Raw genomic sequence first — 26034 nt, 5'->3', positions numbered from 1 at the left:
GAGTTGTTAGGGAAATAAGCAACATGAAGATGTATGGCCATGAGATAGAAAGAGAGAACCATGATACCATGCTCAGCACAAAGAGAAGAATTGTTAAACGACATCAAATCTTAGTTCTTAAACCCCTCTCTCAATTTCTACAATACTTTCAGGTTCCAAAATTCCAGATGAACAACATCCAAAACTTAAAAACGAAATATCATGAAGGCTTTGCAGTAACAACCATGAATCTCCAAAAGGACCATGGATTATTAGGCGACCAGATGAAGAGATCACTGTATGATGTGAGGGCTTCTATTGACAAACTGCTTTTTGTAAAGCAACTATCAGGTGAAATTAGAGACCCTCATAGCAAAAAGTGTGTATGTCTGCCACATTATAGGTAACAAGAGATCTCATTTTGTTCTCCCAGAAATTTTATTGATGCCTTTGTTTCATCTCCACACTTCAGCTAACTGAGGTGCAAATTGACTGCTGAGAGTACAAACCATTTACTGCATTGCTGAAATGCTGTTTGCTTCTCCTCCTCTTTGATACTTCTGTAAATCCTTCTGCATCCTTATTATTGTACATATTTACTGCCTTCAACGGGCCATGAGCATAGGCTTCAGAAGTAGACTCCATTTTAGCTGCTACATCACAATGTTTAATATTCACTTTGCTCTCATTTTCATTTGGTTTGTTAATTGACTGAGCTTCCTTTGGAGGGTCCAAACTGTCCCGAGCTGACTTAACAATGAAGCTTAATAGAATTTGTCTTGCCATCTCAGTCTTCTGTAAGTTTTGGGTGCTGTCTTTCCCCTTACAATTCCCACTCTTCCCGGCATCAATGACTTTGTCAACTTCTGTTCTCTCTTCTGAAACTGCAGTAGAAGTTTCCTCCTTCGTGATGATTGGAGGATCTAATTGCTGGCTTGATTCAGTTACAAGATTTTGAGCTTCTGAGTACTCATTAACATGATTTGCTTGTTGCGAAGCTTTCTGAGGTTCAAACTCTGGTGCATGAGGGTTCATATTGCTCCGAGTGAAGTTGCATCTTACAACAGTGTTCTGGTTCTTTGAGCAACCTTGTTTCCTGAAGAAAGAATGCCCAGTTCGGTGGTACAGGGTTGATCTTGGGCCGCAAGGTACCCTAGTATGAATAGATTGAGGTGAGGGGATTTCCATAGACCGAGGTGAAATTGTCTGATGAGCAGCTCTTACATCATAAATTTCAATTGAGTTATATGGATGGGACACAGACAACAGCGAGCCTGGCTTGAACGGAGGAGCTGAAGCTGAAAGCTTGCTTCCATTTGTTGTGGCTTTCTTGGAAGTGCACAAGTCCTCATTCACATCGGTGTTGTGATTTTTCTCCTCTCCATTCAATTGATCTAATTCACTCAGGTTAGCCTCCTTTTGGCTATCATTAGTTGGTATTTCCTCATCCAATGGTTCTTCCAAACACTTCTCTTCTTCCTTAGATGCATCAACCGGATTGGCATTTTCTAGAGTACCATCCATCACTTCTATTGTTTCTTCTGTTGGATCCAATGCTGGCTTTAAGACCGTACCAGGAGGTGATATTGCTACTTCTTTGTAAGATACAAACTTTGAAGCCACATTAGTGAGCCTACCGGTAACAGAAGCTTTCGTATTTTGTTCTGTATTGGTATCTGTATAGGGAGTCTTTACCTGTAGTTTGTTGGAATCTCCTCCAACAGTCACATTTGTAGGCTTTAGAACTTTTCCACCAGAAGAAATATCAATTGGAGGGGCCCTTGATGGTGCCACATTGGGTTTTAGTGCTGAAGAGACAGTTTTTCTTTCGTAACTGTCATTTGCAGAACTTGCAGGCTCTGAGCTGTTTATGATTAATTTAGTTAGAGCTTGTCTCTTGCGGCCAAATTTTCTGTGCGAATGTCCAAACCTTCCTCTGGCTTCTTGCCACCCTTCATCAGAAGATTCTTCAGGTGATATCACACTCGCTTGTGGCAGCTCATGTTGAGTTACACTGTTATTCTCTTTGAAATTTTCCAAGTGATGTTCTTCAGATTTCTTCCCCTCCTCGAGTTCCATTGTGTCCTGACTGGTTAGGGATTGTGCATCAGACTGAGAATCATCTGTGACTGAGATGGACTGCTCTTGACTAGATTTATTGTTGTTCTGCATTAAATACTAGAAGATATGAATAGCCAATTAAAAAACATGTTAAATATATACAACAAATGAAAACCCACAGAGGGAGACATGCAGACACAGACAGACACTCACACAGAGAGCGCGCATGAGCGCACGAGAGAGAGAGAGAGAGAGAGAGAGAGAGAGAGAGAGAATGAGAGAACTTTTTAGTGGAAAAAGAGTTCATGCATTGGATGCAAGTCTTAGATCCAATATTTGATGGGTCATGCTACCAACTTTGCACCTTATTTTAAAATCAAATATTTTTTCCCCAAAGGACAACAATATTTTTAGGCAACGTGATGACTCTTTAGCAGTAAAGTTATATTTGATTTCTTTATCATCAATGTCACAGCAAGGTTCAGCATGGTAGTTTGTCTGCACTGTGGTGGTTACCAATATGACATCATGTCGCTACTCGCAGTATCAAATCACCAACATTGCATCTTCCTTTTATTTGTCAACTACATAAATGCATCATCATGCTCATGACCCCCCTTTGCAGTTGGGTCAATGATTATCCTCTTCATGTTATGGAGCTGGCAGCTAAGCCAGAGTGTTTACTTATATAAGGTCATACTTTGTTTGTTGTGCTACCATTCTGACATTCGTCCTTTCCCTTCAGCAGATCTAATATCCATTGCATGGTTGATCACTCGTTCCCATGGCAGACCTAGTATACAATTCGTGATTGCTAGAGATATGTTGGAGATAGAGTAGTATGTTAACATTGTGCATTATTACTGTTGGGACATGCTTTACATGCTTTACTTGGTTCAGGTCTGTAACTATATACATCTAGTTGCATGAGCTATACATACTTCACTTCAACAATTACTCCTACAATTTCGAATTTTAATCATCCAAAACAGAATATCTGGGAAATCAATCAATTCAAGATCAACAACAACATTGAAGGAGCAAAATCTGCAATTGTTTCAATTTGGCACCGGGCACTTTGCTATAGTGAAAAAATTTCTTTAAATTTGTTTGGCTTTGAAAGGCTAAAGATAAATTACAAATAAACAAATTTACCTTTAAACGCCGCTGTTTTCGCAGTGCATCTCTTTCTTTTGTATCTTGTTCTGGGTTTATGTAGTCAAGGAGATCTGATACACTGAAAAAGTAAAAGGTCTCAGATTTCAAGAATATATATATATATATATATATATATATATATATATATATATATATATATATATATAAACATTTAGACCATCTAAATAAGGAGTAATATTTCCACACCTAAGGTGACCTTTACTTGCAATAGATGCATCAGGCATTGGGATGCCTCTACGAGAAGCCTCTTGCTGTTCTAAAGCTTTTGATTCAAAATATTCAAGCCATGCAGCAGCATCCTGCACAAAAATTTATAATACTCAATTTTATGTTACTTCCTATGCCCATCTAATGGAATATGACAGATATGAATGTAGAGGCAACCTTTGTACGAAGATCTTCTAAACCAAGTTTGGCCTGAAGTATCTGCAATGTGGTTTGTTCATGTTGCACACTAAGAGAATAGGCTTCCATCATGGAAAGAGCTATGGCAATGGCATGGTAGCTAGCAGCAGTCTGTCAAACAGATGTATGGAAGTTCAATTATGCAGCTAGGTATTGGATACAGCTAGAAACTTTGTAGATGATGAATTTGATCTTCATACTGCCTACTATAAAAATCTATTAAGCAATTGTACTACTAAAATTTGTCATATGTAAATATTGATTTTTATGTGATTTTTGGCAGATTGATATATGGATTCAACTGGACTTCCAGTTCTCTGTAAGGCCTGAAACTTTACTCTGTACGTGTTCATATGCCCGCAAGTGTGTGTATCCGTGCAAAACAATGAATAGACACAAACACCATAACAACCATATGCATGTGCACCAATGACAACAGCATGAGGTTTAGAGCTACACTCGCATTAAACATATACAAACCTCAACAATGACCTGCAACACAGAAGCACAAAGATAAACACACACACGGGACGAGGTGGCGAGGGGGAGGGAGGGGGGGAGGGGGGGAGGGGGGGGGGAGAGAGAGAGAGAGAGAGAGAGAGAGAGAGATGAGACCTGAATGTGATCAGCTCCTAACAATCTTTTATTGCAGTTAAGGGCCTCATGCAGGTAGCGAAGTGCAACATGAACATTTCCCATGCCCTCTTCCATCATTGCCACATTGATATATGTTGCAGCAGAATTTGGATGAGAGAGTCCACATGAGAAGTGCAGAAGATAGAGTGCACGATTGACATACCTGAGAGAAGGAACAATTGTTAAAACAATAGCATTTAATTCAGAATAAGCAAATACATACATATGAAGAAGATTTGCAGTACTGGTGTGTACCACCCCATATAATGGTACCTTTACGGGTCTGGTACCGAGATTATATGCATATACTTTTGGAATTCCACCTTTAGATACTACAATAACACTTGACACTTCTATATCATTATAACCACAGTAAAGAGTCATTGGCTAAATTGTGCATAGTGGTGGTGACCAGGAGTGCGCAACTTTTTAATTAGGGGTTCAGCTTTAACTAAAGCAGTAAAGTCAATTGAGATTCTGACCTTTAGATTCCGTCATTTTCCCCCACATTGACCTCACAAGGAGTGAAAGGTCACAATATAAGGGGCAAGATCAAGTAGCAAATGAAAATTTAAGATATTGTAGTAGAAATAGCATTACTGCAGTAAATACCCAGTTGAATGTTTTATGATCTTACACCAATACATGGATGAAAATCATAGCAAAAAATTATCTCATAGGCTTACCAAATAAGTGATCTCACAAATGCTTACGCGCGCGCGCACTTGTAAAACATATGTGTAAATGCAAGTGCAGAAGGAAAAATAAAATCAAAAGTCAAAATCAATCACAACTTAATTATGAAAATTCACAAATTTATATTAGAATATTACGAGATACATTCATATTAAAATTGTAGTTTTGAAGATAAAAATGTTTGAAATTTGAATACTATCGAGCTACACCATTATTATGTTACAACTATTTCATAATTGTCATCTAATATAATTATATAATTACATTAGAATTATGCAAATGTTAGAATTGTAGTTTGACGATATGTTAGATTAAACATTTGTCTTTGCCATGATATATGGAACCAATAATTTTTCAGAAGCTATAACAGTTTGCAGAAATATCAAATTTCAATGACCATGAACTTCTTGAAAAGGTCTCTTTAACATTTACGATTAATATATCATGGCCCTCAGAAAAATTCCAATGATTTCTGGATCAAAACATGGCGAAAAGTTATAGTTACAAATTACAATTAACAATTTTCTTCCAAATTTTGGAAGCACATAACTTCTTGCAGAAATAGCAACTTTGATGATCTCAGACTCAATGGAAAGGACTAATCTCTGGGGTTCAGTAGTGGCTAGGTTTTGATCACAGTCGTTGGGCTTCCTTGATTCTTATATTTAAACTCACCTCTGCAAGTCTATCATGAATAATATAGTGCAGGGTATTGCAATAAGATGTCCTATGATTCAAAGTTCGATCATATCTACAATAACAAGAACTCAACTCTTGGTAGAAGTTCGAGAATTAGTTTCTTGCAAAGTTAGGCTATCTCGCAGCTCTCGACAAAATTTCAATGGTTTTTGGGTAAAATAGTGGCCAAGCTATGGCTGTAATTCAGTTATGAGTTTCTTCCAATTTCAGAAAAGGCTTTTAGAAGTATTAAATTCCTATGATCCTAGACTCATCGAAAGGACTCCTGAGATCTGCAATGGATATCTCACAGCCCTTGGTGAAATTTTAATATCTTTTTGGATCAAAAAGTGAATTGAAGCTGACTTTATTTTACGATGACTTTCTTCCTTTTTTGGAATTTTAGTCATATGAGGACTATTTAGAGAGTTGTTTAGATGGAGGATTTCTTTATTTAGAGTTAGACATCATGATCATTTTTGGACAGAAATTTTGTGCATGTTAAATTAAATACTTATATCAAATAATTTCAATTTTAATGACCATAGGAATTTTAGACATTTTTTGTGCCATCTTGAAAATGGTCTACATCATGGGTTGATTAGTCTATTATGCCCGACAATTAATGGAATGAAAATAAAATCTTTTTTTAGATTAATTCATTCTTGAAAGTTATTCAAGTAACAAAACTTTGATCAAAATTGGGATCATTTCAATAACCCAAGAATGGAAACTAAAAACTACTATCATTTCCTATTCCAAATGAATTTAAAAATCTATCTATAACATAACAATTATAAACACTAGTATCCTAAGAAGACAAATGAAGTTCGATTGCATTATTTTTCTCATCTCAATATAAATAGATTTCTCAAAAAAAGTGAAATGGTGATATAATTTTTGCAATCTTAACAACTGTACAAAAATGGGAATGTTTTACAACTTTTGCACTTTTATTCTAAAAAACACGAAAATACTTTCAAGTCTTATTCTCTTGAATATTTTTCTTCAAATTTATCTTATTATTCTCGTCTATACTTGACTTTCTCTTCCTAAATTAGAATGCTCAATTAATCTCAAATTCTTATGGATGTGTTGGCCTCTGATCATTGTCAGCAATCAACAGCTCAACAAGGTCACTATCCGTTTTCCTAGAACAAAGGAGGTCGTTTGATGGCTTAGGCTAGTGAACAAAAATGGATTTATAGGTAGGCGGCTGTGGTATCATTGGATTGCCTAATGAAGAGGACTTCAGATTCCTAAGGTACTAGGTAATTAAGTTAAACACTAGTCCTAAGATAACAAGAAAGAGATAATGATGCAACTAAAGCAAGTACCTTCATCACTCCTGATTGCTAGCGTGTTGATGATGCTATAGGATTACACTAGTTCCTAAGGCTATAGAGATAAGAACTGAAACTCCATGGTAATTGAGTTGTGTTGTTGCTGGAGTTGCTGATGAAGATGACCTGACTCTTCTTCTCGGCCTCTTAAATAGAACATGCCCCTGCTAGTGATTGTGAAAAGGACATGGCTCCTCGGGCTCACTGTTTCCGATGTCTCCAGTTCTGTTAATTACCATTGCTCCAGCGAGCTTATCACTTTAAAAGCCATTTGTCCGTCTGTCATCGTTCTGTTAACTGTCGTTGCTTAGGCAAACTTGTTCTTTGAGGACCATGCATGTTGTTAATACTAATACATATGTGCCTCCCAGCATATTTGTTATTTTGGCCGCATCCAAGGTAGTCCAAGGTGGCCATGTGGCATCACCTAGTCCTAGTCCTTGCACATTGCTATGCTCGATTAGCCTATTTACAAGATGAGATCAATCTATGTAGACTTTTCAATGTCCACTCAACAAGCTCACGATTTGATATAGTATGTCTCCTATACATTAGTATGTTCCATAATTCGCATGACTCTCTTGTTAGCCAAATTGAACAAATGTCTCCCAAGTCAATGGAGCCCTCTAGCCCATCCAACTAGGAAAAGTCTTGAGGCTACCAAACCGTGATTTTAAATGACCAACCCCAATATATTTAGAAAATTCCTACTCAACACCATGAGGTGCCTTCAAAATTATATATTATTTTTTTGAAATTTTTGTCATGGTGAAAAATTAAAAAATAGAATTTCAAATTTCCTGGCAAGTTGGTGTTATGATGTATCTGCACTTTTTCTTTCGCAATGATGACTTGAGACTCAAGGCAAGGATAAAGCACTTTTCTAATACTATTATTTATTGTTATAAACGGACATAACTTTTATTTTCTTTGGAGCAGTTTAGCCTTGTAGGGAATTGTTTAAGACAGCTAATATATATGTTGTTATTAGCAGTTATAATAAAAAATAATGAATAATAATACAAAATAGCACCACTATTTGCTCAAGTCTTTTTTCATCAATAAAATATTAACTATTTCAACCAGCTATAGATATTCAAAATTAAGAATAGTATCCAGATTCTATTGACTATGTTTTGCATCTAATCTTAACTAGGACTAAATTCAAGTCAATCATTGTAACACCCTATATAAACATGACATTCAAAGCAAGATCAAACATATCAAATCATCTAAATTATTAAGTATTTTGATAATATTTTTTTCTTTTAATTAAATAAAAATAAAAATCCAATTTCTTGATCCCCACTTAACCTCCAGTATGATTCATGAGTCAAAGATAACTCTTTAATAGGGTATTTTCTGATTTATTAACTCATATATCTAAAACAACTAAAGGATAGTTGTGATCCCATGTATATACCAAAAATGGTGGATTGGCAATTGAACAAGGTAGAAAATTAGAAATCTCATTGCACCATCTCTTGAAAAATTGCCTAACTTTTTCCTTGTAAAAATTTCTAATCTTCCTTTCAAAAAATTCTAACCAAACAAAATAGACAGTACAATTTTCCAAATGGCCTGAGAAAGGTGGGACCGTAGGAGATTGGGAACTACATTGCCATACGTACAGCCTACGCCATACCACAATTTGACTTCCTCTACCCTGGTTGCTCTATGGCCCCCCTTATGTGAGCCAATTACTTCATGGACATAGGGTTTTGGCCACAAAGAGGATCCAGATTCCATACTCTTTTTTCAGATATCCCTTAAAATATTCCTTGCTGAATGGCCTTCAAATATATCTTCTTTACATTTCTCTAGTTCAAATTCCATGACAGAAAAGGCCATCATGAAGAGCGAAGTCAAAAACCCTTGGTGAACGTCCATACCCTTGATTGCAAAGCAAATTGGCCATGGACAATGCTCTTGGAATTTAGTAGTCATATGTCAAGGAGGTGGGGGAGCACCCTATTATGCAGTGAACAAGGATCAGCACAAGACTTAGAGTCGGATGAAAATTCTAGAAGCTAAACTTTAAACCAAAGTTCATTGTTTCGGTATTGGACCCTATACTGGTACTATTCTATTATAGTATCGGTATGCGGTATGGTATGAGATGGCGAGGTGTACCAAATGTTAGTACAGTACAAGATTGCATACCAGTTCTATACTAGTATGATACTGTACATCTGGTATAGTACGGTACTGACCGGCACGGCAAACCTTGCTTCAAACCTTTGTACGACTAGCTATCCTATTTAAGATTTAGGATGAATGAATATGATGTTCAGGATTAAACTAAGAGTTGTGATTTTTCTGGACAAAATATCATTAATAGCTATATATACATATACATATGTACATGTATTATGTATGTTAGTTGATGGTCCTAGTCAAAGCCAATATATTCGAGAAGATTTGTCCTTCTTCTTTAAAGAAAATCTCTGGAAGCGGTATGATAGTCAAATGTCCCTTTACCAAGGATGTCATCTTTATGGGTGATGATCAATTTACACATTACTAAACATTTATATCATAACATACCATTATCATCACCTTTAATTTGTGCATTTTCTTCTTATGTATGAAAACTTTAATCATGATGAGAACATAAGTTACAAGAATAGAACCAAATGGTTCTTTGAATGGTTGTCTTTATTAGAAATCAGATCATACAACATGCAAAATGGTTTTGTATATAAAGTTTTCAAATTTCTTTAAACAAGGTTGCCCTCTCCCCCCTCCAGGAAAAAAAAAGATGAACAAGTGCATATTAAATAATGCTTCAATTTCTAGGAGTTCATCAAATGATGGGGCTGGGAGATTTGATAATTACAGTCTGTCCGAATGCTATGGCTTCCTATCACATTTTTAGGATCTAGAACATAAGAATATGGGTTATTAAAGCGCCATGCTAGCTGTGTAGGATGCCAAAATGGAGAGCATGAATATCACCAGTCTCGTACATTCTATACACAGCATCACATGAACAGCAATACAAGAATCACATATAGACACATATCCGGGCGTTTGATTCTTCAAATGGGAGATACTAAGATATGGGGATACAGAGAAATTACTTTTATAAAATAAATTAAATTCATAGCATTATAGAATAAAAAATATTAATCAACATATTTATTAAAAGATAAAAATAGATAGCAAATATTATTTGATTGGAAGCAATGAGAGTGACAGAATAATTCTTGTAAGTTGTAACCTTTGTTTCAGAATTTTGCTACAAAATTTGTTTGGATGAGATTTGTTGTTTTATTAATTAAACAAAGAATCACAAAAAAAAAAAAACTGCAGATTTCTCATGCTTTTATTGCTTCTTTGGTAGCTAGCACCAGCTGCGTACTTTTCTTTTTTTATTCTTGTATGGCCACTCCCAGTTTAGCACTGGAGACCAAGTGAATGGGTAACAATAGCTTTTTTTTTTTGATGGAAAGGGTAACAATAGCTTATTATAATAGAGAATTCTCAAAAAGTTATTCCTAAATGAGATGTAAACTGCTACAGCTGAGGGTAAAGTAGGTATTTTGGCCCTGAAGAATTACAATCCTCCATGAAATAGAGGATCCAAATCGAATTTGCAAAAGGGAAAGTCTAGCTATGCTTTTTACCTCCCTGATGCTACATGCTTCCCTTTCCATAGGGTAAGGGCAATGCAACAAACAATGGAGAAGAAGGCAACAAGCAGTCCAGGCGGAAGCAAAGGGATTTATTCGTAGCATTTTCAGGTTCCTGCATCTTGTGCTCTCTCTTTTCCCTCCCTCTTCTCTTTTTCTAAGCCTGTGATCCTTTCTTTGTGCTTGGATATGGCAAAGAGCTATGCTGGACTCACCTCTTGAAGAGTCTGACCCTTCACTAACCCTAAAAAGCTGGTAAGTCCCGCATCTTCTGTATAATGTGTCTGATATGTAGCATGACATTTTGGGATGGACTCGCGTCCAAGCAACAATGTCTTTAAATACTATGGTAGCAAGAGCAATAGGAATAATGATCATTAATTAAGACTTTGATATTACAACTTACAATATTTCAAAGAAGGAAGCTCCATTCTTTGAATGCACTCTTGATCATTTTAGAACACCAAATGTATAGTTTCTTATTAACCTGCCCAAGATGGTAGCGACTTACTGAAATATCCCACACAAGGCCAACTTTTAGTATTTGACTTTTGCTAAATTTGACTTTGTTTATGACACTTAAACCAACACACATATACTTTAAGATAACCACATATGAAGGCAATGATTATAATGCAAAAGCATGCAATATTGCAAACTCTTCACACCACATTTTATAACTCATGCTATCATATTAAGAAACTGAGTTACATCATTGTTCCTTAAAAACCATAATTATTTCCTTTAGAGATCCCCACAAACCATATCCTTTTTTGAACTATAAAAAAAATATCCTTTATACTTTGTCTAGAAAATTTATTGATCATCAAAAGCATGCAATATTGAAAACTCTTTACACCACATTTTAAACCTCATGTTATCATATTAAGAAACTGAGTTACCACTTCGTTCTGTAAAAACCATAATTATTTCCTTTATATCCTTTTTTGAATTAAAAAATATCCTTTATATTTTGTCTAGAAAATTTATTGTTGCATTTTTTTTCCTATTTATGCTTTTGATTCCTCATTCATTACATTGCACCTTAACTAAAACTTCCGGCAAGAAATAAGTAATTACATTATAAAGTTGCAGCCCACATGGTATCATTTTCGAATGACACACAGCTAGGGAAATGAGTCACTACAATATACTTGATGAGTAGGAATTAGGAAAATGAGACATAATGATGTTCAAGGTTATTAAAAGCTGCAATTTTAACAGCAGTTCTATAGTAATTATAACTGCCCACTTTCATCACAAATATCAAAGCCAAAATTATAGCTAAACCAAGGTATGCTATGACGATATTGGGATCTATACCAGTTGTTTGGCGGTACGGTATGGTATGGTACCATGCTGCACTATTCTGGGCCAGTACCGACATAGCCAGAGCTAGTGAGGGAGGGGGAGAGGAAGAAGGAAAGAGAGGAAAAGAGAGAGAGGGAGGGAGGAGAAGAAGAGGGAGGAAGGGAGAAAGAGGGAGACGGAGGGGGAGAGAAAGAGACCGAGAGAGGGCTTTCGAGCCCTCATCTCCTTTAGCCACACGAAAACAAGGGCGGAGTCCCTGTTTCAAAACAAAACAAGGGTTCTGGCCCTTTTATTTTTGAAATTTTTGTTTGGAGAGAGGGTGGGAGGGAGAGGGAGAGTGATGGAGAGGCAAGGGGGGAGAGAGCAGCCGAGAGAGAGAGAGAGAGAGAGAGAGAGAGCGCTTTCGGATCCCCATCTCCTCCTAATTCACTTGAAAAAAAATCAAAAAAAAGGGGTGGAGCCTCTGTTTCGAAATAGGGGCCCCGCCCCTATTTTCATGTGGTCAGAAAAGGTGGGGGCTCGAAAGCCCTTTCTCTCCCACTTTCGGTCTCTTTCTCCCCCTCCCTCTCTCTCTTCCTCCCTCCCTCTCTTTTTCTCTCTTTCCTTCTCTCTCCCCCACCCTTGCCGGATTTCTTGAACCGAGGGGCGAAACCATTCTGGTCCGCCCCCAGTATGATTTGGTATGCCCCAAACTGAGCAGTTTAGGATGGCGCTGCCTTCTATGAGCTAAACCTTTTTGACCCAAAACTAGCTCACATAATTTGCAACATTTTGCAGCTGCCTCCCTTATCGACACTATTCCCTTCCTTTGGCTTGGTCTTTCCCCAAAGCCACATCTTATTGCTGAAGATGAAGAGAGATTACCTCTTGAAATAACTAAATTCTAGTGAACCCTCACCTATTCACCCAAAATATTGCAACTATAGGATATACTGGGAAGTCTGAGGGTCACTTTAGTTTCCATGCAATTGCTTTCACTGTGATCTGACCTCCACCCCATTAATTATAGTTCAATACTTCTTAGCTTGCCCTTAACAAAAAATAAAAATAAAAAGAAATAAAAAGACACATGAGTTGTTCTTACAAATGCAAACATGACATTCAGTATTAAAAGAAAGGATTATAAGACAAAGCAAATAATGTATACAAACTGCATATCCTGTTTGTAACATCTCACATCATTCATATGGTTACATCAGCAACATAGTGTTTGTAGAATTTGTTTTATCTTTAGAAGAATGAGCTGAAGTTTCCCCCTGATTAAGAATGGATGTATAGTTGTATAATTTAAGTTTCTAAAAAAGAAAAGGAAGAAAGCCCCTCCAAGCCATTATAAATATGCCAAGCAAAGCACCACATCAGCATGTTAAAAAGTCTTGAATACTTGTTTCAGCATTCTAAGTTATAAAGAAAAAGTTACGAAAAAATGATACTGACAGAAGCAATAATAAATATCTGACATGTCCAGGTATAATCTACCAAAACAAATGCCTTTGTTTATACATTACAAACCAATATAGAAGTTAGCTTCTAGTTAGACAAGAAAAAGAACAAGATCCCTGAAAAATATAAGCTTGAGAATGAAAAAAATATCAAACATTGTGGGACTTACTTCAAGGCCAATTCAATGTGTTGGAGTCGGTAGTAGAAAACAGAAAGATCCCCATAACTTTTCATCGTTTCAGCATGGTCAAGACCAAGCTCCCTCTCGTTAATATCTAGAGCCTTCTGCTGATATATGGCTGCCTATAAAACCCAAGAAAATGTTTAATATAATCTATTGTGTTAATCATAAAAGACTGAATGATGCATAATTTCCTTAGATATGAACATGCTCTCTAATGCTACATAGGGAAAAGTGTGCAAAAATTTACAAAGCAAAATCAAGATTCAAGAGTGTCATAACATTAAAAGATATCACCATATATGTATCACCACAATGTCATATATCACCATATATAACATTGTGGCCAGGTTCCAGAACTTAGAAAAATACATGGCCTTCATGCAGGCATCTCAAAGTATTAGAATATATGTACCCCAGATGTTCTAACCTGATTAAAATCTCCAGTGTGATAAAGAACTACTGCAAGTAGACTATATGCAGTAGCAGTCATCCGATGGTATGGACCACAAACTGCTATCATTTTTGATAATGCCTTCACATGAAAAAAAATGCAGAGAAGCTATCAATTGATTCGGCAGCGGTAGGTGATCAAGATAAGCTTGAGCATCAAAACACATATATACGCATGTATATCAAACAGAAAATTAACTTGACCACCTTTATGCCATAACTAACAGCATCTTCTAACTTTCCTTTATCCAATGCTGTCTTTGATGATTCCAATAAGTTCCGACCATCTGCAGATGAGCAGGTCACATGCTGCAGAACAGAATTCCAGCATGCGAGTTAACTCAATCAGTAAATGCTTTTAACACAAAAAAAGTTTTCAGTACTAAAATATGTTGCACCGTACTTTGTACACAGGAACTACGCTGATAATATCAGATTTCTCAAATGGGTTTGGACTATCCATGTCATAGTCTCTAGCTACCAACTCCAACCCAACCTGCATCAGGGCGTGAACACAAAAGTTTTAACCAGAGAACTCCAGAAATTCATAATCTCAAATTTAACAAAAGTACCTCATGGCAAAGTCCTCTGAGAATCACAAACTTTCTTAAATGTTGAAATTCATCTTTTAGCCTCCAACAGAATCTTTTTAGAATAAATGTCTCCACCCACTTCATTTTGAGATTATGCTCACTAATCAGATCCTGATCACCATTTTCTAATTTTGAGGGCCCTAGCAAGATGTTCAAAGTTGCAGCAATTGCAGAAGATAAATCAGACATATTGTCCACTGCAGCAATAACAGCTCGTAGAATGTACTTGAAGGAACGAGTAACCATCTCATGAATACAAATTGACTGTATATGTGGTAGCTTCTCAGCAAGTTCAACCTGATTTGTTTGAAGAGATAAAGAAAAATAACTGCATTTGTTTTGGATGCAAGGGCAATACAAAATGTTGACAGAAATTCATCAAGTCAATTTTTTCTGTACGCACCACACGTCCTAAGGAACGTATTTTAAGTCCCCTTGTATGCATGAAGTCAGTAAGAGTTCGCCCATCAACTGGAGAAAGCTCAAGTGACGCAAAATCTGCCACCTGTGATAGTTGTTTTAGACCAAATCCAAAAGCTTCGAGTGTGAATGCAATTACAATTAAATACATAATTTATGAAGTACATTGATCGGATAAAAGATTACCAGCTTCGGAAGCGCAACATCATCATAGTATTTTTGTGCCATCTTGGTCAGCTCATCCATTGACTATTTCAAGCAGCAAATTGAGTCAATAGGACATGATGTTAGACTTTAAATGACAATGTGAAACTAATCACAAAATGCCCATGTAAGCAGTAAATATATTGGGGCAAAACCTGACAAAAAAGAAAATCAGTGTAGCAGATGTATACAAGAAAAGCAAAGACCTCTAGCAGATATCCTGCAAATTGGTCTGTAGAGAATTGAGGTAAATGGTTCAGCACTGCATGTATCTGCACCATTTCTGGTCTATAATGTATCGGTTTTATAGTTAATGGCTATTGCCCTCCATAGTGGGTGTTTTTCACCGTTTCAACATATTTTTAGTTTCTCCAAACTTACATGCAAATGGCAGTCTTTTTCTCATTAACATATGTTGGTTTATCATATGATAGTTAATCTACCTTTCAGTTATTTCTGATTATTTAAAGTGTTAATATCAAAGCTACTTTTCCCCATGTGACTTCAGAAGAGCTACATTTAAACAGAATATCATCTCAAAAGATATGGATGCAAGTAAGCCAGAATAAGTTGCTTACAGACCTTCTGATGAAGACCAGTTCTTGAATCTTTCAAACGCATGAAGGCTTCTTCAGAAAGCAGTTTCCTGATCTCAACTTCCTCATTCAGTTCACTCTGTGCTAATTTCTCCAAATCTGTTACAATCGTGCTGCCGGTAATAAAATCTTCCTTCTCAGACATGCCAACTGGATCTGCTTTCTTTTTAAGTTTCTTTAACTGTTCAAACTGCCTTCCAAGTCCTTTAACAATTGGTTCAGCCAAACTGTCTTCCTTATTGCCCTTTGGCTCCTCAACTGTTGAAGTCTCCTTTTTCTGCAAATGTTCTAACCAGCAAGCACCAAGTTCCCATCTGATGGGTCCCTCAGTAGCGGCAGACATTTTCTCTAACTTGATCAGGCTATTTCTTAGTACCCTCCTTGCTAAAATCCTTGCGTCCGCATCATCAGAACTAGAAGAATATTGATGCCCCACAGATGGATCCATGTTGCTTAACTTGGGAACCAATATTCTTAAGCTGCAGAAAGAATTTCTGAAGACTGAGTGCGTGTGCATGTGTAGGATTTCTTATTATGAATGAAAAACTAAAATGATATTTTGTGATTGGAACAGTACTGCATGCAAATAGAAAATAGACTGTGTTGCATGAAGTTTAGCAAAGGTACTTCTTTCAACATTCTAGACATTGGGTGTGTATTTACAAAAATATTGACTTGTTTGAGATTTGGTAATTCCTATACATATTTATTGCAGGAGGCCAGATATATGTTTCAAGAATTCTGGCAGTATAAAGCATTGGTTCAGCAGTTTCGATAAGGACGTCTACTGTCTAACATTGTATGGTAGGCATGGTTCTAAAAACTTGGTTCAGTAGTTGAGGATGAGAAGATTTATTGAGAAAAAATAGATGGTTCTAAAACAGTATGTCAGCTAAGACATGGAATTTGCAAACCTGTTAATGTTTAAGGCATTAGAACCTCCATCTGGCTGGTCATCTACGTAAATACTCTCCATTGCACAATTTTTGTCCTTCACATGCCCCGAGACTTTAACAGTAGCAGTATAGCCACATTGTTTAACAATGACAACTCCTAGAGTGGCGGTATCCTGCAAAGTAATCAAGTTCTCTCATGACTTGATACTCCTAAATTGTACTCCTAAAGTGGAGTTATTTAATAAAACAGATAATGAGTATCACTTTCTTACTTTAACAACCACACTCTCATCAGCAGTTAAGCCTTTAACAAGATTCCTTGAGGAAACCTCCTTGGTGCACATCTGAAGTAATTGGCTCCCATCAACTTTCTCCTCAAGCTTCACGCTAGCATCTGGCATATCCCTTTTTACAATTATACTCAGGTCTCCTATATGCTCTTCATGCATGACTGAACCGTGCAGAACCCCGTTTGAAGCAGTCAAGTTTATGTTGGAGTCCATGAGATGACGAATTGCTGAAACAGCTTTAAGAATTGCTGTGTCAACAAATAGACTGTGAAGTAAAAAGGCCTTCCGATCTCGTATCAGCCTCTCATCTTCAGTTTTGCATGGAATCTTTGCCAAAACTGAGAAATCTGTTGCCCATCGCCTATCAACATATTTACCATCTCGTCCATGCCCACCTCCATTCCCTCCCCAGTTCTCATCTTCTGTTGGCAGCAAGAGGCATTTTGAATGTGACTCAACACAAACAGGAGGGACAAGCCATGTATTTGCACGGAATCCATACGGCAGATTACCAAACTGAAATTTTTTGAGAAGTATAGACTTTAGTGGATAGTTCTATAACTGCAAGTATCGTTAACAATTTCCAACATAAAAATTAAATAGAGTTAATTTTGCAGTTAACACCTTGTTATGGTCTATAAAGGCTTTCATCAGGGACTCATACGCCTGCACATAATCATGAAATCATATTTGTTGGTCAAGGCATGTACCATCACGCTAAATAATTAGATTTGAATTGCTGAAAGTGTGCATATTTTCCATAACATGAAGCAAGTTTGGGAACAGCATGAAAAGTGAGCAAGAAAGTTTGCTATGCATCATTTATGACAAGAACTACAATTGAGATGGGAAACTAATACAGCAAATGGGAAGCAACAAGATTTTCAAAAGGAATATGGGATTCAAGCAAAACACGAAAGAAAATTTAAGTCACCTACATTTGCAAATGCTCTGCTAAGCTGCTGCAATAGATCCACTAGAGAGTGGCACAGAATATTGTGTTTCCCAGTTGCATAAAACCCCTTGACCGAAGAAACCACATTTAGAAACTTCCCATTACAAACTTTAACCTGCACACATCCCTGCAATTCCTTAGTACACTATAATATGAGGTCTTGGGTTACGTTAAAAGGAAAGAAATAGAAATAGTACAATCATCAATGGGTCCCATCAAACTGTGTCACTGATCAAAGATATTAAGCAAGGCATCACATACTGGTGAAACATCACACTATAACTAAAAATCCAAACTTATAAGCATAACTGATGCACGATGAAGAAGACAGACATTGGCGCAATAGTAAGATTGCTCTATTATGACCTACATATAAAGCTAATCAGGAGTCGCGCTTGGGCATAGAAAATGTCATATTTTACACAGGCCCAACCCAAAGCCCGATTAAAAATAAATAGGGTTTAGGCCCGAGGCCCAGCCCATGATCAGTTCTACTTGAGTGTCATAAGTTTGAAACACGGAAACAACCTCTACATACATGAGGGTAAGGCTGCTTATTTCTGACCCTCCTTAGACCCCATAGTTGTAGGAGCCTCAGCGCTAGGACGCCTCTTTAAGTGATGCAAGATGAGCGATTTACAATTGCATTGACAGCTTGATATATAAACGTCTGAAATTATTATGACCAGTACTAAGACACTTCAACATAATTTTTTGATCATTTATCAGTAGCTATGACCATTAAGATACAAGTGATCACCATCACAATATAACAAGAAAATTAGAAAACAGATAATTTATTACATGGCAAGACTATGGACTTGGGCTCCATTCTTTTCCTTTCTTTGCTCTCTTTTTTCAGAGAATCTCAGCAAGAAAAAAGATCATGCAATATTTTGATCAATTCCTGGTAATGACAGCTGGTAAGAAAAACTTATTTTATGATGAGATCAACATTAAAGTTGGACAAAGAAAAAAAAGAGCATGTAACATTTATTACATGGAAAAGGCCATCAAAATGGCCTCCATTCTTTTCCTTTCTCCATTCGTTCTCTCAAGAATTTCAACAAGCAATGATCATGCATGTTAAAAACAAGAAACGGCATCGCCTCAATTCAGGTAGCAATTTAACATGGATAAAATCATCAACTAGTATGACATGAAGAAGCCGATATAAAAAGGAATCACCTCTAATTCAAAGTAATCGCCTTCCCCCCGATCTCCAGCGATCCCCGGTTCACGTTTCTTCACAGCTACAAATAAAAGAACGATCTTTAGACTCGCGCCGACCAAAAGAACCGAAAAGATACCATCTTTAGAAGAATGACGATAGAGATGTACGCACAAAGAATGGGAGAGGAAAGGTGGGAGAAGGAGAAGAAATCATAGAAATCGCCGAGCTTCGGAGGCGGTTGGATCGCCGCCATGTCGAACTTCTCCGAGATCGCAGGAATCGAGGCGTCCGGGGACGGCGCCGAGGGGAGCTTCGCGTCGGCGGCCGCCGTGGAGGCGCCGGCGGTGGGCGACGAGGAGGGCCCGGACGAGGGTCCGCCATTCGCTCCGGCGGCGGCTGAGGGAGAGGCGGCGGAGGTCTGCTGCTTCTTGGGCTTGCCGCCGCCGTCCTTGTGCTTGCCGAACACGGTGGTGCAGGCGATGATGTCCAACAGCCTTCGTACGTGCGCAACCGCCTGCTCCTCCGTCGTGTAGTCCTCTGCACGTGTGGAGGATTACAAAAATTGAACATGTAATCATTGAAATATCATAACATCTTTTTGTTTCATTAAAGTTGTACATAACAATCTTTAATATAATTATAAGTATACAATCAGTTTAATAGGCCATTATTTTATTATAATAGCTCTTGCACTAACAATCATCAATCTACCTTGTAACTGTTGTCAAATTAAGATGTTTGTCATGAAAAAAAAAAAATCTGGCCAATCTAAATAGTGATATTTTTATGTAAATATTAAAATAACTTATTGTTATTTTTTACCATCATATTACATGAAGCATATCTGGTCAATTAATATCGACCAGAGTTACTGCTTGGAGTTTTATTTTGAATCTCATGTAACATTGCTAATATTGGACTTAGCTATTTTCATTGATGCAAAACCAACAATCATGTGTTTCACATGTATGGTATTGTTCATCAATTAAATCTTTTTAAAAAGTGCATAATATCACAAAAACCAAAAACTCTGATGTCGACACATGATTGAAATTTTTAATGGAATAATTGCTAGCATGAATCTTGTTTTTCTTAAAGAAAATGCATCCATGAGATTGAGTTTTTCCACAACGCTATGTTAGTATGGTTTTGACTAAAGTCACACTCCATGCATCGCTTTGATTAAATAATTGGATCATCTAATGGGCACTAAAACAATTCTACTACTGAAACAAAAATGAAAGTGGATTGATTCAAGATGGTCATTGCAAGAGTTTGAATTCAAGAAGTTTGAAGCCAAGTGTATCAATTGATTTTATCCATAAGATCTATCAACAACACATGCCTCGTAAAAGTAACGTGATGGACTTTCTAATTCTTAAGTGCTTCCTTTCAAATGGAGTGGCAAGGGGGTGATGACTTTTCTAAAGTGCTCCGAGCTCGTGCGTTGTGAAAACTAAAAATAAGTAGAGAAAGGAAGAAGAAAATGCGATATCCATTGACTCATTCTATTTAGTCAAAAAGCAGCCACGTCCTCTGATGGGCGTGACCCCAAATTATCTATCATAACTTGAGAATAATGTAACTGAGTGTGACTCACACGCAAGACTTTCTTTGTTTTTTTGATTGGACGGATGGCATGCAAGACTATCTTAACTATAATAAGACACACCAAGAGGCTTTCTTTTTCCCTGCATGGACAAATACTGAAACTCTCACCAATAACATACAAAAAAATATATATTAAATAAAACTTCAAGTTTCGTGAATTATTTTAAAAAGTGCCAAAATAAAATTTTCAACATTAGAAGACTGAGTTTTCAATCATAATGAAAAGAATACAAAAATCACCATTCAAATGCTTGTGAGGGAAGAAAAAAAGATGAAAGAAAGTTGATACTTCATGTTTGTCTCTCTAAAATATTGAAACTTTTTTTGTTTTTTTTGGAGAAAAGTCTTGCCGTGAATAGTGTGCAGATAAAAGAGGAAGAGAGGAAGAAACTGCCCAACTAAGCCCAAAAAACCAACACTTACTAAAATTAAAGGTCACCAATATTTAGTTTTTAAAGAAAAAGCTTTCATCTCCCAAGGGACACATCGAAACTATTGTGTTTTTACCTTATCCAAAATTAAAAAAAAAAAAAAACTATTTTGCTTTTATTTATCGAGATATCCAACAGAATTCAAAAAGGAGAGCTGAATAAATTGACTCGAAGGCCATAGCAACGTTTGCATTTGCTGCTTATTTTCAACTCCAAATGTTCCACGCCCCAGGTTGAAGGACTGTGATGAAATAGAGAGCAATGACACGAGGACAGATGCAGACAAAGGCTTACAATTTGCATCGTTCCTCACAAAATTGCCGACGATCATGGGACAAATCACAATATCTCGTGTGTCCCCTCAAGGTATCTTTATGCTAAAGCACAGGACCACATATAATAAGCAAAGTAGAAGGGAAAATTAAAAAAAAAATGATACATAAACATCTGGGCCCTCTTTTCTCAATAGATATAAATCAATAAAATTCAAAATATTTATATTGATTGATATTTTTATACATTTTTTATATTTTTAATAAATTTATAATTAGTAATTTTTAAAGTTAAAAAATAAAATAATTTTTAATCTCGAATTTATTGTATCGATCAAGATTTCAAATGGGATACAACCGTCTAAGATTTAGCTCTGGTCAAATGGGGTACAACCTTATTCAATTGAGACTTAGGATAATAGTGATCCTAAGTCATCAATGAGTTATATTAGTTCAAAATAGAAAAGCATGTGTCGATTTTAGGTTATATATTGTTTGAGCCCACGAAGCGACACATCTCATCTGTACTAATTGAGCCATTTCTTACTGTACTGAAAAAATAAATGTAGAGCACATGTGCATGCATAGGGAGTGGTTTGATCCGACCAACAAATAATTAGACCTATCGATCATTAAACGAATTGACCATACATTGTGCATGGAATTTATGGTTTGCCCCACATGGTTGGCATCTTCTTCAAATTTCTTACATTTTAGTCATTTTGCATCAGATAGTCCAATAAGCATCAGATCTAACTTGCTTCTTTAGATCCTTATACTCAGCACCTAACCCTAGATTCAACATAAGAATGATTGGGCCGAGCAGCAAATATACTGCTCGCAACCAAACAGGAGAGCTAATCAAATGCCTAAGTATCTTATGAGGATGTTAGGAGAGGACGAAAGCCCTGGCGGCCAATACAATACGTTCCTAACTTGATCCTCTTAGCGTTCTGGTTTGTCTCATAGGAGACAATAATTTACTTACATAGAATATGTGACAAAGCATTATTATGACTAAGTTTGAATGGAATCAATTGGAAAGATACTGCAGAGCCGAAACCATTGGATTCAGAACGGATGGCGACAAGGCAAAGGACAAGAAATTAAAGTGGGGGAATTTTACAGCCGTTTAAGCTGCCTCTTCTAGCGGCAGCTATTTTCATGGAATGTTATCGATCTTTCTTATTCAATGATTGATAAACAAAATGAATCTTGAGTAAAAAAGATTAGTTGACCATGATTCGACACATTAGTTTTCTTTGTTAATTTGTGGTCCTATCTCGCTAACAAGTGAGGCCCATAAAATGTTCAAATATGTGCACAATTAATATCCAAATGCGGCAAACTTTGTTGACAATTGCATGCCTATAGTAATGCACCGAGGAAAAAAAAGTAAAAAAAAATAAAAAAAAAATAACTGCTTTTAGATATTCCAGCTAGAATAATATTAAAAAAGGCCTTAAGTTTTTGGGGAAAAAAATGCACCCAACTTTTGTTAAAAATCTTAAAATTTTTGAGAAATATTCAACTAGCAATTCTATTTTACACTCGTCCATCTCTCTTTAAAAGCACTGCCAAGAGTTTCAAGTCATAGTTCAAAAAGAGTTGAAAAGTCAAGGAATGAAGCTACCACCAACATGAGAGACATTAATGAAGCTATTTATCATCTCTACCAAGAAATTAAAATATTTATTATCTTAAGTTGCAACTTTGGCAGCATCCCCACTCACCTTCCAAGATCCTTAGTACGCATGGTTTCAGTGACACGATTTCCACGCCATCGTTCAACCGCTGCCCACGAGCCTGCCATGGTCATTGATTAGCCGAAGAAACCAAAGTAAAATTCCAAGCAACCAGAACTGCCTCTGTTTCGTATTCCAAAATTAAAAGAAATATGAATAAAAAATATAGATAGAATAAGAAGCCTTCTTTTTCCTCTCTCTCTCTCTCTCTCTGTTTCTCTCGCCATTATTTACCACGTGGATCAGTGAATAATTGGTGAGGTGGCACGTTTCCAGATGAGAGCCCAAGAGTTTCCTCACATCCAGTACCCTGTCTGTGGATATTCCCTAAAAATAGCAACAAGAAAAAAAAAATAATAGAGAGAATTAAGACTACAAGTTTTAGGAAATTACTTAAGAGAGTGCGTTTTAGGAAATTATTTAAATGATTGTATCTGTTTTTTTTTTTTTTTCTAAAGCAGAAAACAGAGAAGTACCTTGAGTGTCACTTGGGATTCATAGGGTGTGTCCACGGTGATATGAACAACACTAGGCACAACTGTAAAGAGAGTGAGTTTTTATTAGCGCTCATAAATTGATAAATTTGTATGAAAAAGAAAAGGAAAGTAGAAAAAGAATGCTATCAATGGTGTGTCCACAGGGACATCAACAACACTAGGTGAAGAGAGTGAGTTTTTATTAGCAGTTCTAAATTGATAAATTTGTATAAAAAAGAAAAGGAAAGTAGAAAATGAATGCTATCATTGGTGTGTCCACGGTGATATGAACAATACTAGGCACAACTGTTAGGAGAGTAAGTTTTTATTAGCCATAGTTTTTATTAGCACTCCTAAATTGATAAATTTGTATCAAAAAGAAAAAGAAAGTAAAAAGAATGCTATCATTAGTGCAGCTATAAAATGACAAAAAGGAAAAAGGAAAAGCCATCTCTTTTATATCTAGAGCAAAGGAAAATAAGATTTTCTTAACAGTACTCCTGAACCCAAACGAAAGAATCAATAGGAAATGACGAAGCATTGACCGTAACAACAACTATAACTCCACAGAGAACATAAAACAATAAGGGGAAACGGGCTTATTTATTTTCAAAAGGATTATTATGTGTATTAAATCAAATAGGAAATATAAAAGGTTGGCAATATGTAAACAGAGAATCAAAAAATGGTGTAGTTGCTCCTTGCCACCATCCTCAAGCCCAGAATAGATGAATCATATTGAAAATAAAATTAAACAGAGAACAAAAAGGAAGAAAACAACAACTATTACTCCATACTTGCATATGTGCGTGGAGAGAGAAAGAGTGTAGATTGGCAGAACAAACCTTTCTCTTCCTTCTTCTTCTTTTCACCTTTGCCTTTATTTCCCCTGCCCCGGCCAGCTTTGGGGGCCATGGGAGAGACTCAGAACGACAATATTTTTGTGGATACTTTTCAGCACCAACCTCCCTTTGTTCAAGATGAACTCTTGCAGCTAAATAAAGAGAACAAATGAAAGAGAAGGAGAGCTTATGAGGAGGATGGGAGGGGAGAGAGAGAGAGAGAGACGAGGTCCGTCGGAGGATAGGATAAGAGACCCTTCTCGCGGATTTCTCTTCAATCCTGGCCTCTCGATCTCGGTTCATTCACCCACCTCTCTCTTTCTGCAGCTATAAGGGGGGTGGGGTGGGGGCCTTTTATAGGGAGGGCCATGTGATAGAGAAATTATTCCACAGCCGTTTGTTTATGCAAGGATGCATCGAGATTGGTGCTTGATGAGTAGGGCCCATAGAAACGACAGGTTGTGATTGGTTGCATGACGTGGTGGATGCAGTGCATGAAATAATTGCTCCGGACAAAAACAGAGGGGAAGAGAGAGAGAGCCGTTAAGTTAGAGCCAAGTGGCAGCCACATGCAGCGTTGAGCACTTGGGTTCATCATCAACGGTAAATTCACCAACGGCGACGGTGTTATCACCTTTTTTTGTTGCCAAAGTTCTTCCTTTCCTAAAAAATATGATGGAGATTCATGAATGATGCTTTCCAGTTTCTCACCGTACCAGTTAAAACACTTAAATGATTGCTTTTTATATATGTATAATTTTTGGTAAACTAATTGATTGCTTTCTAGCTATTGCATTGAATGGGGCATGCAGGCGATGGATTCAAATACTAGCAAAATTAAAAGAAGTGCCAATCCAAATATCATATGTTTACTTTTCTAATTTCGATTCGCCCCACGGACAGGCGAACGACTTGCTTATCTTGTATGACAACACTACAAGGCGAGTACTGATTGATCTAAGAAATAGTACTTACTGATCTTTAGAAAGCTTTTAAGTGTGCATAAGTCTGCTTCTTGATAAAGTCTTACTCATCCTCTTGTTCGGTAATTCCTTGCTGTTTCTCTTTCTTCTCCGCCAGTACTTTTCTCTTTGGAAAAGCAATGTGATCTGTCTCAAAAATAGATAACAACATGTAATCAAAAATTAAAAACTGAATTAAACTTATTTGACAGATAGATAACACCTTCCCTGGTCCATGTAATCTATTTAAGAAACAAGTCAGACCAAGTCTATTTTGAGCGACCTCACGAGTAATGACTTGTAAAATGGGTCTATGTAACGTACACCTCCTCTAGTCCATGTAATTTATTTAAGAAACCTGTCATACCAAGTCTATTTTGCATCGACCTCTCAAAGCAATTTGACGCCAGTAATGACTTGTAAAATGGGTCATCAATGGGCCAACATAATTTAACTTAATTATTAAACAAGTTTTTGTATATGAAATTATTAAATAAGTTAAACATGTCAAATTTTTGAACTTGAATAAACAAAATCAAATATTGTTTAGTTGGATAACTTGCAATA

The 26034-nt window shown here is 36.7% G+C and overlaps 1 protein-coding gene across 3 annotated transcripts; it reads right to left on the bottom strand.

Moving 5' to 3' along the window:
* Nucleotides 1-90: 90 nt before the first annotated feature.
* LOC103715898 (Tetratricopeptide repeat (TPR)-like superfamily protein) lies at nucleotides 91-24834 on the bottom strand. Of its 3 annotated transcripts, none has more exons than XM_039133138.2 (23): nucleotides 24509-24834; nucleotides 23664-23725; nucleotides 23422-23514; nucleotides 23176-23248; nucleotides 19300-19665; nucleotides 19143-19207; nucleotides 17938-18069; nucleotides 17624-17665; nucleotides 16982-17515; nucleotides 16728-16882; nucleotides 15800-16292; nucleotides 15200-15262; nucleotides 14997-15098; nucleotides 14573-14890; nucleotides 14404-14496; nucleotides 14208-14309; nucleotides 13978-14082; nucleotides 13536-13669; nucleotides 4240-4423; nucleotides 3604-3735; nucleotides 3406-3518; nucleotides 3196-3277; nucleotides 91-2145 (listed from the first exon to the last, which is right to left on the bottom strand). In XM_039133138.2, exons 1-23 carry the CDS (start codon nucleotides 24576-24578, stop codon nucleotides 448-450), a joined length of 5211 nt encoding a protein of 1736 aa, XP_038989066.2. In that variant the 5' UTR covers nucleotides 24579-24834; the 3' UTR covers nucleotides 91-447. The 3 variants fall into 3 exon arrangements, with proteins under 3 accessions (XP_038989066.2, XP_038989064.2, XP_088571293.1); XM_039133136.2 differs by having other exon boundaries at nucleotides 91-2157; nucleotides 24509-24830; XM_088715167.1 differs by lacking the exon at nucleotides 17624-17665 and having other exon boundaries at nucleotides 91-2157; nucleotides 24509-24830.
* Nucleotides 24835-26034: the final 1200 nt, after the last annotated feature.

The sequence above is a fragment of the Phoenix dactylifera genome, chromosome 2, assembly GCF_051530095.1.
Source record: "Phoenix dactylifera cultivar Ajwa chromosome 2, Ajwa_hap1_PhDact_Kaust_v1.1, whole genome shotgun sequence".
NCBI lineage: Eukaryota > Viridiplantae > Streptophyta > Magnoliopsida > Arecales > Arecaceae > Phoenix > Phoenix dactylifera.
Note: the sequence above shows the minus strand (reverse complement) of the source record. Positions and strands in the feature narration are given on the sequence as shown.